Source organism: Brachycentrus maculatus, unplaced genomic scaffold, assembly GCF_059751285.1.
Source record: "Brachycentrus maculatus isolate JH-2025_06_01 unplaced genomic scaffold, ASM5975128v1 h1tg000055l, whole genome shotgun sequence".
Taxonomy (NCBI): Eukaryota; Metazoa; Arthropoda; class Insecta; order Trichoptera; family Brachycentridae; genus Brachycentrus; species Brachycentrus maculatus.
This window is the reverse complement of record NW_028280809.1, coordinates 2,781,961-2,795,758: the sequence shown is the minus strand read 5'-3', so window position 1 is coordinate 2,795,758 and position 13,798 is coordinate 2,781,961. Positions and strand designations below refer to the sequence as shown.

The 13,798-nt window shown below is 33.5% G+C and overlaps 1 protein-coding gene across 9 annotated transcripts in view; it reads left to right on the top strand.

Moving 5' to 3' along the window:
• Dys (Dystrophin) overlaps positions 1-13,798 on the top strand; it is a 762,481-nt gene that overhangs the window by 67,577 nt on the left and 681,106 nt on the right. For 8 of the 9 annotated variants that reach the window (XM_088278116.1, XM_088278111.1, XM_088278114.1 and 5 more), the window contains 10 exons: positions 643-879; positions 1,530-1,914; positions 2,673-3,425; positions 4,015-4,157; positions 4,716-5,103; positions 6,001-6,115; positions 7,326-7,470; positions 8,102-8,254; positions 9,591-9,752; positions 12,139-12,267. In XM_088278116.1, the coding sequence (XP_088134242.1) occupies positions 643-879; positions 1,530-1,914; positions 2,673-3,425; positions 4,015-4,157; positions 4,716-5,103; positions 6,001-6,115; positions 7,326-7,470; positions 8,102-8,254; positions 9,591-9,752; positions 12,139-12,267 (2,610 nt within the window). The remainder of the gene's footprint in view (positions 1-642; positions 880-1,529; positions 1,915-2,672; positions 3,426-4,014; positions 4,158-4,715; positions 5,104-6,000; positions 6,116-7,325; positions 7,471-8,101; positions 8,255-9,590; positions 9,753-12,138; positions 12,268-13,798) is intronic. The other variant, XM_088278115.1, reaches the window with a different exon arrangement.

Here is a 13,798-nt window from a genome sequence, read left to right as displayed (position 1 = left end):
GGTTCGATTCCCAGGGGAGGTCGAAAAAAAATAAGTGATATTTTTCACTCTAATATTTATTCAATATTACCCTGGATTGGTACCTGAAGTGGACGGCTGATCACCTTTCCTTCATGTATTAACGATCAAGATAACACTGCGATTATGTGATGCAGTGCCCTATGCACCATCGGGTGCGGATGATGGTTTGAGGAGAGTGAGGAGGAATTTATGTCTGTTCTTATCTGTGCAATAATTCATGAATTGTCACTGGTGTATTTTTCTTTCCTATTGGTTGATTCAAGATTGCACAACTTTATGTATGATGAGACTATTATTGTCAGCCTCCACACTATAGAGGTTATCATGTTTGACTACTGTGCTGGATGTCCTGGGTTCGATTCCCAGGGTATCAAAATAAATATAAATGTTTTTTCACTACAATATTTATTTAATGTTACTCTGGACTAGTATTGGGGATGAGTTGCGATCAACACAAATTGCATCAATTTCATTTTATTTAAACAGGCTGGGCAACTAAAATAATAGTGGTAAAAACTACGTATAAAGTTATTGTTTTATTATATAAAATTTATTTACACCAAGAAATGTCTGTACAAAACATAAAATTATATATTGTAATTTCTGTATCTTGTTTACCAGATGGAAGCTAATCCAGCAAGTGAAATAGGTGAAGTCCTGGAACGTATAAAGCAGATTCAATATGTCAAACACTCTATGGATATGCAGCAACAGAACCTAGCTGCCCATCAGGATTTGACCAACCAACTCATTGACGAATCCAGTTTGGCTCCACTTTACGAATTCGTCAACAGGGTAGAGGCTCTGGGTGACAAGTTTGAAGCACTGTTCTTAATTATTGAAATACAGGAGCAAAGGGTACGTCAATATGTCATCCATCATTAGTTTTGTATCTTTGATCATTTGAGTAATAATTTAGATAATATACTAGCTTACTAATTAACTATCGTGCCGCTTCACTAAATTTTAAGTGCTTTGCCCAAAAAAAAAAACAATTGTGCCGCTTACAGGATGGGTAGGCAGAGAGAATAGAATCCCACACGAGTCTGTCTTTGCAAACAATTTTCGCCTCTTCCAAATTCACGTATCTCCTCATACATTCATTTTATTCCGACGACTGGCCTGACTACACCCAAATATTTGAAATGCTTGTTCATGCCAAGTTGTTATCGGTCTTCATTTAGCCCTATTTCCAAGTACATTCACCTCATAAATTTGTTTGAGTGTTTACATTCTTCACTCATTTGTTCTACATGTCCAATATCATCCCGACACATCTTTCTGAATTTTTTCTATAATGCTAATCTTAGTCTTTTATTTTTTCTTTATTTATCATTCGAGCATCTATCATACATTGTTTTGCCGATCATTTAACTGAGAAATCCCATTTCGACTGCATTCAGTCTCCTTTCATCCTTTTTTTGCCAACTCCACGCTTCACTTCCATACTGTATCGAGTATTACTTTCAATCATATTTTAATACATATACTTTTTGTCACCCTTTCAGATCAAGGACTTGGGTTTCGAATTCAATGTGGCCGATTATGTTTCCCAAGACCCGTCAATGGAGGGTTCTTTCACCACAACCGTTGAAAAAACCATCACAGTCAAAAGTGACTCCGGGAAGAGCGAGCACAGTCAGTCTAAAAAACCCAGACTGTCTGGAAACAAAGCGCTGGAGCAATTCAACGACGCCTTCACTACGCTTCATAACTGGCTGCAAGTCATGGAGAAATCAGTCGAGAAGTGTAAGGCCAAGCTGGAAAATGAAAACGAAAAGATGGAAGAGAAGTACAAAGTTGTCAATGAGATAACTAACGAAATAGACTGTCAGAAAGTTGATATTGATAACTTAGATGATGTCTGCAAAAAATTGTTCGATAATACAAAAGGTTTGTTTGTACATACTATACAATTTTAATTTTCACAACTAGTTTTGTTTCAAAATGAATATGTTATAAGTAGAGTTAATCTTGGTTATCACGAGACTGAGTAAATTGGCTCCTTGTGGCTGTTACTCGTTGTATCAAACAAACCTATGTACATTGGTCTGGGTGTTTTTGATGCATTTTACACATTTACCTTCCCTATCCTCGGGGCGCTTGTCCACTACCCGGAATTTTACCGTCCGGCAGTCCTTTTTTGAAAAATGAAAGCGACTACGACAGTTTAGCGTGATCGAATTAACGCGCAACGTGTTTACGCACCGATCAAGAGCTCCGATCCGAAGAAAGATTGACAAAAGCACAAGCCAATCATCATTTTAAAACGCTAACTGACGTGCCGGAAGGTAAAATTCCGTGTAATTCCGTGTAGTGGACTAACGCCCTTACTCTCCTACCAGCAGACATGCATATAAAAGGAGAGGCTTTGCGAGTTATTCCTTTTAAAAAAAAAACAAAATTTTTTTGTACCTACATGCAGTCATGATATTACGCCACATTTTAGAAAATGTAATATATCTCATAAAAATATTAATTAAAAAATCAAAAATTCTTAATTAGTGTTAGGTCGTTTATGGTTGTCAGCACAAAGAGAACTTGTCGGCTTTTGATAGTCAATGTGCTAAGTAATTTTTCATTATAGTGGCGAATTCCCTTTTACCGTGATAAAAATTACAAAGTTTCACTGTTATTTATTTGTTTTTCAGATTCGGATTATGAAAGTCAAAAAGCTGATACTGCCAATCTGAGGAAGAGGTATACAAAATTGCAAGAAGATGTCGATCACTGCCAAGACGTCATGAAATTCTTAAACGAAAGGAACTTGTTCAATGTAGAGTTGACACTAATCGAAAAAGTCCTCGACGGCTATAAGAAGTGGATGGAATGCGCCGTCAAACCCGCAGATCAGAGCAAGTATTTAGAACAGTGCAGAAACATGTTGGGTTCTCTAAAAGAGAATGAAGCCAAAGTACAAGGCTTAAAAGATAAATCCAGGCATATCTTGGCCCAAAATTTCCCCACCATCGACGTCTCCAAAGTCCAATCTGACACCATCAGGCTCAATGAACTTTGGCAGAGTACTCTTAGGTCCATGACCACCAAGGAACGGGACCTCACAGAGGCTTTGGACACTACTCCGCCATCCAGATATTCGGAAGAAGTCGCATATTTGAAGAACAAAATCGACAGCCTGGAAAGTGTGCTCATGATTGAACACGCCATCATTTCTGACAAGAAGACCATGGAGAGGAAGCTGAAAAACCTCACGGACATTGAAGATGGATTGTCGGAAGCCGAAGAAGCCTACGCCTATGTAAACAAAGTTGGTAACGACATGTACAATAGGCCCGGTCTAGACGCCCAGGGAGAACGATTGAAATTTGAATTGGACGACCTCAATACAAGATGGACTGACGTGAAGCTTATTTTGAAAGAGAAAATATCAAAACTTTCCAAAGGTTAGTGTTTGTATAATAATGTAAATAGAAATTTTGTAACTATAAATTCTTAATTTTCTCCATGCTTTCGATAGTTCAAACAACATCAGCTTGACAGTAGATATAAGTCGTTCATAAATATGTTAATGATCCATTCATCTTTTTTCTGTGGTCTCAATCTTGTGGATTGGTCTGCAGCAACAAATGACACCTTTGTCATTCCGGTCTATCATGCACCACCCTCTTCAGTTCCTCATACATTCATATACAATGATTAAGTGACAAGATCCTAATTTTGAGTGAATCTCATTTACGAACATCAACCTGCTTTGAAATGAGATTCACTCAAAGTCCTGATCAATATCAGATGCGAAAATATTTTACTTCCTATAAATGTAAAATGTACCAGCATATGCCATACCAATATGGAATACAAACATTAACAGATTGATATTCATATGTCCAGTGACATTACAGGCATGCATTCGGGCTGGTGAAACCCAGTTGTAGAATACACTCATGTGCCTTAATTAATTATTTTATGTTACTTTTGGGATTTCTGTAATCTGTGTACATTAACCATCATTTAAAATATAATGATCATTTCTAGGTATTGAGATGTTGGACGAGTTTGATGTGGAATCCACAAACATCCTAAGTTGGCTAACGACAGTCGATAAATTCGTAAAAGATGAAAGCTATATTCCTGTAGGTGATGTGGATACTCTGGAAGCTAAACTTGTACAAAGCAATGTAAGATTTATATTCTTCTCCTTCCTGCTAAATCTATTATTTTATATCATACCCTTTTTTTTTAAATCTCTGAATGTTTTTTAATAGTTTTATAACATAAATGTGGAATTGTTTAATGATTAAAGAAAACACTTGTTTTTTACCACTTGAGTTTTATTATAGACTACACGTTTCAGAACTTAAACTTCCATCATTCAGGTCTGTATAATAACTGTATAGTTATTATACAGACCTGAATGATGGAAGTTTAACTTCTGAAACATGTAGTCTATAATAAAACTCAAGTGGTAAAAAACAAGTGTTTTCTTTAATCATTGTAACATGTCTTACCACAAAGTTAATGCCGAAACAATAAATGGAATTGTTTAATTGGCTTTTTTTTAACATAACTATTTTTGTTAATGTAATGTTTATTATTGTTAATGTAACTATTGTTTATTATATCATTTTTTTTATATGTAAGCTGTACAATTCCCGAACAAATAAAATTAATAAAATACAAAATTTGTTGTATCACTGTCTTAAATTGTTTTTATTTTTTAAACATTTTACTTTTAGGGTCTACAAGATGACATTGACACGGTGAAGCCAAGCTTGGTAAAAGCGAGCACCACAGCGAACAAAATCCTCGAGAACTGCGACGAAGTGCTTTCTAAAGACCTCAAACAGAACTCCGAAGAGCTCAACAAGCAGTGGAAGGAGATCATTGACTCCGCCAACCGGCACAATGAGAAACTGCGAAGAGCTTTGGAGAAAACTGAGAGAGTGATTTTGGAAATTGGCGAATTCGAAGATTGGCTGAACGAAACTGAGAAAGATATACCTTCCGACGCTGAATGTAACGTCTCCAATTCTGGAGAACTGTTCCAGGTTAAGACCAAATTCCAGACACTCAAAGAAAAGTGCGACGCTAGAACTGAAGAGTTTCGCAATCTGAATGAAAAAGGTAAGAACATAATGGATATTAAAATTATCTTTTAATACATACATACATCACAGTGTATCATCCTCGATCAGGCCCAATGGTGCATAGGGCACTGAGTCATTTAAACGCAGTGTTATCTTGATTGTTTACACATGAAGGAAAGGTGATCAGCCCTCCGCTTCAGGTACCAGTCCATGGTAATATTGAATAAATATTACATTGAAAAATCACTTATATTTATTTAACCCCCCTTGGGAATCGAACCCGGGACCTCCAGAACGGTAGCCGAGCGAGCTGACCATTATACTACGGAGGCGGACATTGACATCAATATAGAAATATTATTTATTCAATATTAACCTGAACTGGTACCCGAAGCGAAGGGCTGATCTTCATGTGTTAACAATCAAGATAACACTGCATTTATATGATGCAGTGCCCTATGCACCATCAGATAAAGATGAGGGTTTGAAGATGTCAAAGTGTGAAATTTATATTTTCAATCGGATTTGTGCACTGATTGGCGTGATTAGCTTTAAGTGATCAAAACGAAAACAAAAAAATATTTCTTTTAACCCTTACTGGTCCAATGTCGAATCTTATTCGACATCGATTTTTTCCCCTTAGGTCCCACCATGTCGGATGTTATTCGACATTTTTTTTTTCATTAGTATTATTTATTTAATTTCCGATGTTATATTTATGTCACGCGTATGTATTACAACAGTATGTGGAGCAGAGGACAAAATATTTTTTTCCAATTGGAATGTTTTTTTTATTTTTTTATTTGGGGGGACCGGAAAGGGTTAAAGAAGTCTTTGTTTTATTAGATTGGCCTTTTCTACAATTTGGTGTATTCCTCAACTCATATCACAAAGCGCGAAAATAAAAGGTTTATTATTATTTGTGTTTTTTCAGGAAATGATATGATGCTCCAGTCCGAAGGCAACCCTCTGACTGATTTAGCCAGAAGATTTACACATCTAAATGCTCGCTGGACTCAAGTAACAGATTCAATTTACGAACGTTGCAAGTGAGTGACTTATTATACACTTATTTTATTCTAGTTTTACTAATGTTATGTATGGCTTAAATAGGTATTTATTTAAAAATAGGGATTTATACAAAATTATTATTTACAAAATTTCAAGTCCCAAACATAGAAACCATTTTTAACATTTTTACCAAAATGTAATACTAAACAATTTCAACCAAACCTCAAATATTTGGAAATTAAATATTTCAATAAACTCCCTAAAGAAATTAAAAAAATAAAGTTCTTAAGAAAAAAATTAATGCCCATTACATATAAATCTTGAAAAAAAAGACTATTTTTCCATTAATTATATAAAATATCAAACCTTGAGTGTAAGTCCCTCTCTAAGCACAAGAGCTCAGTCTCTTTTTTGGAGAGGCACAGCGAATATAAAACTATAAGTTTGCCATACGTATAAATGTTTAGAAATTGTATTATGTTGTACTTAAAAATGTAACTATATTAAATAAATAAAAAAAATTAAAGTTTGTTTTTAATTCGTTCCAATGTTACAAAGTATTTTTATATCTTTCTTTTCTAATATAATAATCTTTCACTTAGTTAAAAAACGCCATTTTACAGAATATCGTCTCAAGGGCTTGTTTATAGTTTAGAGAATTCATAGTTGATTATTTTAATAATTGTATGTTATTTAAAAGAAAATGAATAACCCATCAAGCTTCTACTTTTAGAGGCTTGTCTGCAGGTAGGCTAGTAAGGATAGGGAAGGTATAAATGAAAAATGCATCACAAACATTTGGTTAAATTGCAAATAAATATTTCTTTAATTACATTATTTATTGATTCAGCATTAACTTTGTGGAATGACATGTTGATTATTTAAAAAAACACTTGAATATACCACTTTAATGATTTTTAAACTTACAGATGTTTTCATCTTCTGGTAAAAATTAAAACAATGTTTTAAATGTTTTAATTTTTACCAGAAGATGAAAAAATCTGTAAGTTTTTGTAACTAGTCATATATACAAATAAAACTCATTAAAGTGGTATATTCATGTGTTCAATTAAAAAAAATATTTTCTTTAATTCATTCTGCAATTGACGGGAATCGAGCCCTAGATGCCAGTTTCACAGTCGAGCATTTTCCTAACTATGCCATGGTGCTGGCATTTGACTGTATGATCGAATCCTAAATCCGATCAATCTTGAAACATCTGTGATAAATTTCATATAAATGTTTCAGAGTGATTCAAGAAGCGTCGCATGAGTATGGAGAACTCCGAGCTTGGCTGACGCAGGAGAAGTCTTGGCTAGACGGACTCCATCGCAAGTTGTCCAAGAGTCCTAATGATCCTGCCGATGCAGAAGAAATATCTGATGAACTTTATGTAAGTACAACAATTACTAAATCTGATAATTACAAAATTAATTATTTTTTAAATCAATAACAATTTTAATAGTCATAAAAATATACATATATATTTAGTATTTATGATTTAATTGATTTGCCATTGGTCTTTTGCACGGCTGTCCAAACAAGATATCATCGCGGACTAAATTAAATATCTTAACACATTTCGGACAGGTATTTTTTAGCCTGTGGACTGCTGGTGACGGGATTTGATAATTATTTACATATAGTTAAGACCTTAACAAAGAGATTGGTATATAATATTCATATAAATATATTGGATAATTCCTTCTTTTCTGATTTTGTAATGAGGCCAGCGCAGAAGGTAAAATTACCCTTCCCATCCTTAAGCGCGTCCAGTGTGTTAATATTTATTTTAGTAGACTTTTTTTTTGTATTTTGTTCCGCCAACCCACAGGTGTCAGTAGTTCTGGTCTCAGAAGTTTATTGTAAGATGGCACTCTCTACTTGAGTTGATAAAAATATCAGCACTCCAGTCTCCTATCCTTCTATTCTGATCTTCTCACTGATGACATCTTTCACCAGTGTGCATCATTCAATACGAATTTTCTCGGTTTTATTACAGTATGTTTTCTATATTGTTACAGGACCTTGAGAATTATGTTCGTAACCATTCTGACGACCGCTTGTTGAGGATCCAAAGTGTTGGCAAGCAGCTGGTGGATGCTCATATTATGCCGGAGGTGATAATGACCGAAGTGGAGGGAGTGACCAGCCGATGGCATGCACTCAATAAGCAGGTCAATACTCATGAACTCCTTTCTATTTAATGCCAGTTATGTTCCTTTTCCCTTTTTATAAACATCTTGTTTACTCCGATGTTTCGTTTGCATTCTTAAGCCTCTGACACAATTTGGTTCTTTACTTTTCACAGCATGATGGTGGTACTGTATTAAATAAACTTGAATTTAATCTTCTGACGAACGCAATATATATATTAGATACGTTGCATCATATTGTTGTCACTAATTCATTCTTTACATGACAGCGTTACGCTCACTACACTCTCCTATATCTATGTGATTTTTCTGTTAACAAATCTGGTACATATTATGGAGTGAGTAGATGGCCATAATTTTTGCACAATATCTGTGAGGTTACAATGATTAAAGAAAACACTTCGTTTTTTACCACTTGAGTTTTATTATAGACTACATGTTTCAGAAGTTAAACTTCCATCATATAGTTATTATACAGACCTGAATGTCTACATGTTTCAGAAGTTAAACTTCCATCATATAGTTATTATACAGACCTGAATGATGGAAGTTTAACTTCTGAAACATGTAGTCTATAATAAAACTCAAGTGGTAAAAAACGAAGTGTTTTCTTTAATCATTGTAACATGTCTTACCACAAAGTTAATGCCGAAACAATAAATAAAAATATCTGTGAGGTTCACCTCTTTCGTTTGTGGTTATTTTTGTTTTCAATTCATTTTATAATCAACTGAATGTTTTAAGTGTGGAAAGATTAAATATTATATTTATTGAATGAGGTCATTTGTCCTGTATGTAAAAATCTTCTCTGTGATTCAACCCGTTCATAGCGTACTGGGCATTGCGGCTATTGGAAGGTTAAATATCATTCTTAATTTCTCAGTACATTTCTCAGTTTATATTACTTTTCTTGTCTAATGAAGTACAGGGCATGAATCCAAACATTGCAACATTACTCTACTCTAAGGCTTATATACTGTTCGCGCTACATACTGTTCGCAAATCTCAAATATCTTGGTCTGCTAATCACTTTTCCCTCATGTAATGATTGCGTCAATCATATATGATGCTCCATGGCAAATATTGGTAAAAAATAGCACTAAAGAAAAATTTAAGTAATAAAAAAAAAAATCAACAGGAACATTAAATAAGGTAAAAATATGAAAAGCAGAAATTATGCATAGTATCTATCACTTTTGCTCGGCCAAACGCCTTCCTTGTTAGGATTACTTACTTACCTATTATTGATAACAAAAAATCTTTCTTGTCACTTTAAAATCTATCTTAATAGAATCCTCAAGTTTCCTGCCTCTTTGAATGTTTGCATGACTCTTCTGCGCACTTACTCGTTACGCAGGTCTCCACACGCACACAACTTCTGGAGACTTCCGTGAACGAGGCCACCAAGTACGAAGTGTCCATTGTGAACATCCAGCAATGGATACAGAACATCAATCTGCTCCTCAACAATCGCCTTGACAATGACTTGACAGCCCAGGACCTACCTGAAGACCACCAGGTTTGCAGATATTCAATAAATAAAACAATTGTATTCAGTATGTTGTTTATAAAGTATTGATTGATATTTCAAATCAGTTGACATTCACACCATGTGGTGCAATTATGACATTTCCTATTTAATATTTGAAACACTATTTTTTTTGAGAACCTTTGATTTTTAGTTTAATAACACTTATAAATTACAAATCTTTTGGGTATTAAATAATCCACTTAATTGTGAAGACTAACAAGATGCTGACAAAATAGAAATTTTGAAAATGCTAAAAATATATCAACATATTGTTGTCCGGTAGTTTTTTCATCAACCGCGATCCTTATTATACTCAAGACAGTCTGCCACCCGACCCTCAATATACAAATCACATGTAACCTCAAACCCAACTCTGATATGTTCAATGATGTTTAGTGTCTCTCGTGCTCTACCAAAAGTAAGCAAATAGAACGCTTATAAGCATCTCCTGCTGTCTACCAACAATATGTAAAAAAGAGGCCATTAAGCGTTTCCCACAAACAATGTATTAAAAATATGAAATTACTTTGTGTAAATACTAGTACACATTGTATAAGGGACTAAAGCTGAGTTTAAACTTGCAAATTACACATTCATACATGAGCATTTGATTATTTATTTTCTGTATTTTTTTTATTCATTACATATTGATAAAAAAATATTGTGTCCAGATTGTAAGGATATACTTTTAATTGTGCAATGATACTTTTAACCTATTTGACTCATTATTATCACTTTTAAGCCTAGCACATATTCCGCACTGGGAAAAATGTTAAATGTACGTTCCTGGTGCGTACGCCACACCTAACATTTATAGCTTTGAAGAATTCCTTCAAAACATGCGTTGATTACAAAACATATAAAAATTCACCGAGTATTTTTTCTAGTGATATTTTTAAAATATGAATTTTGAATGATCTTCAAATGTGTAATGATTCTAATCCCATTTTCCATTTTTTGCCCCAACATCTCGCCACATAGTTTAACAGGTAATTTTATTTAAAATTATCTGCTGAAGAAGCTGAATGATTTAAGCAAATAAGTGCACTTTTTTAGCATGCACATCTGTTTATTAACCTATTTTTGCATGATATAAAGTAACGGCCTTAAAAAAATTGTGATATATAAAATTCTTTTTATCTTTATGGTGTGATAAGATAATACAATTTATAATGCAATTTAGACATGTACATATTATAGTCTAACTTCGTGATACTTAGTAACCAAACGATTTATTTATGTTTTGCTTTTATTTTTTTTGTATAAAAAATGGTTGTGATTCTTTAAAACGATGTTTGAAATAAGATAATGCCTATATATTTTTTCTTAGTTTGGCTGGCTATTATGTTTAAAATGCACTAATTAATTTTTTTAATAAATATACCTTGTATGTATAAAACTGCTAATGATAAATTGGTAGATCGCTCACTAGTTAGTGCTTTTTTGCTGTAATAATTAAAATGCATTGCCATAACTAAAAGCCACTATTTCTTAAAATCTATTGTGACACGTGTTTTGATGCATTCCACATAATTTTGCGAACACTGCATGGGAAGCAGTCAAAATTTTAGAGTTGTGTCCTTGGGACGATTAAAGATGAAGAGGGGGTAGGAACTGTTAATTTTTTATTATTTATTTATCAGTGGGAACATAGACAATAGATTTAAAGAAATGTGTCGGCTACTTTCAAAATCCGCCAGATCCATTCGAATCCAGTCGATTTTACAAAAAATGGGAATTCTCCGGGTAACATTTATGTTTCAAAGATTTGTCATTAGATAAAATATTATGAAATACAGAATTTTCTCATTTAAAAAAATTTTTTTTTTCAGTATTAAAAAAAAACACGAGACACAAACCGATAATGACGTCATCTTAATTTTTGACTTATCCCCGTTCTCTGATCGGCCGATATGGGTCAGAAGGCAAGTTTCGTGAATATAGCGGAGTTTGAAATACAACGCTGTTTTTAAGTATTTTTTAGCAGGGTTTTCACGTATTTAAATATTTTAAACAATAAAACTCACAATTGGCATTCCAATAGAGTATTTATTTTTAAATATTTTAAAATTGGATCTTGCAGATTTTGAAAGTAGGCAACACAAATATTGGTATTTACAAAGTAAAACTAAAATTAGAAATAGATAGAAATTACCACAAAGACTGCCAAATCAACTGATGAAATAAACTAAAAATAAACTATAAACTAAAAGCCATAAAAAACACAAATATTCATTTATTATTGATGAAAAAAAAAAGGATAAAATATATCTTACTTCAATTAAATCTTCCTCTTGGGTTTGTTTTCATAATTTTTATTTTTTAGTAAAAAATTACTTTATTAAATTTTATCTATAATTTTTTCCTTATTTAGAAACTGGCGGAAGAGTTTGAAACACAAAGATTGGCGCTGAAAGAAATGGAAGGACAAGTAAAGGCGTATCAGGATGCCGGGAAGCATGTTGCCGCCTCCAGATTACAAGAACAGTTGAATTTGCTGCAGGTAACCATCACTTTCATAAATTTTTAATTTTTAAAATTAGTACTATAGAACGTAATACTTGAACTTTGATGTGTTACTTGAGCCCAGTACAATTTTTTTTATTTAGATCTGTATTTGGTCTACAATAATGAACGTATCGACATGATTCATTGTTTCCCTGACAGGTGAATACGTTCATTATTGTAGACCAAATACAGATTTGATTTTTTTTGTACTGAGCTCAAGTAACACATCAAAGTTCAAGTAGACCCGTACTACGGTACCATAGTATACATAATTTTTTTTTGGTGTTATTTATTTCTTAATACTATTTATTATAAGGGTACATATATTTTTATGCAGTACCTTCCCTCAAAAGACACAAGCTTTTGTGCTTGGAGAGGGAGTTATCTTGTTTAGTTTTTTTATTGTACATTCTATGTATGTTTATAGCGTTCGTTTATTTTTTATTTTTTATTTCTAAAGGGAGTCTGTCGAAATTTTTTATGCCTAAGTATATGTAATTTTGTTGGTAACAAATACTTGGTGGTAAGTGAATGCATGTACTGCTAAAGTAAATAATGATAAATCAAATCCGATTAATTCTCCTCCTCCGTAGTAAAGTGTTCAGTGCGTTGAAATAGTGGCTACCGTGCTGGAGATCCTGGGTTCGATTCCCAGGGCAAACAAAATAAGTATAAGCTATTTTTCACTCTTTTAATATTATCCTGGACTGGTACCTGACGCATAGGGCTGATCTCCTTTTCTTCATGTATTAAACAATCAATATAACACTGCTTATATATGATGGAGTGCCGTATGCACCGTTGGGTGCAGATAAGGGTTAAAAGAAGAAGAATCCTAAATATGATAATTCAAATGTTATAATTTTTGCTTATACTAATATTCATGTCCACCTCCATAGTGTGATGGTCAGCACGCTCGGCTACCGTACTGGAGGTCCCGGGTTCGATTCCCAGGGGGGGTCAAATAAATATACGTGATTTTTTCACTCTTATATTTATTCAATATTACCTTGGACTGGTACCGGAAGCGGAGGGCTGATCACCTTTCCTTCATGTGTAAGCGATCAAGATAACACTGCGTTTATATGATGCAGTGCCCTATGCACCATTGGGGTGCGGATAAGGGTTTGAATGAATATTCGTTATCATCGTTCTTCAAATGAATTTCTGTTTATCAAATTTCTCCCATTTTTGCTGAACACAGTACTTTACTTATTTTGCCTACTACAGTATAAAACAAACACATGTCTATTTTTCTAAAGTTTTTTTGTTTGTTTTGAGATTCGTCTGCCCTAATGTCAATTTACGGTTTATTCTAATATCGTGCTATAAAAAAATGTATCTAATGAGGATGTAATAACCAATATTTCATTTTTACCCTAAAACTTTATGTTCACATACAAGAAGATGCAAATTATTATCTTAGAAATTTCTGAACCCCTGGTATGTAAAGAGCAAAGTCAAAAGTTATGTAATTTCAAAATACTTTTTTCTTTGGCCTAGTATTCAATTGTAAATGATATTGA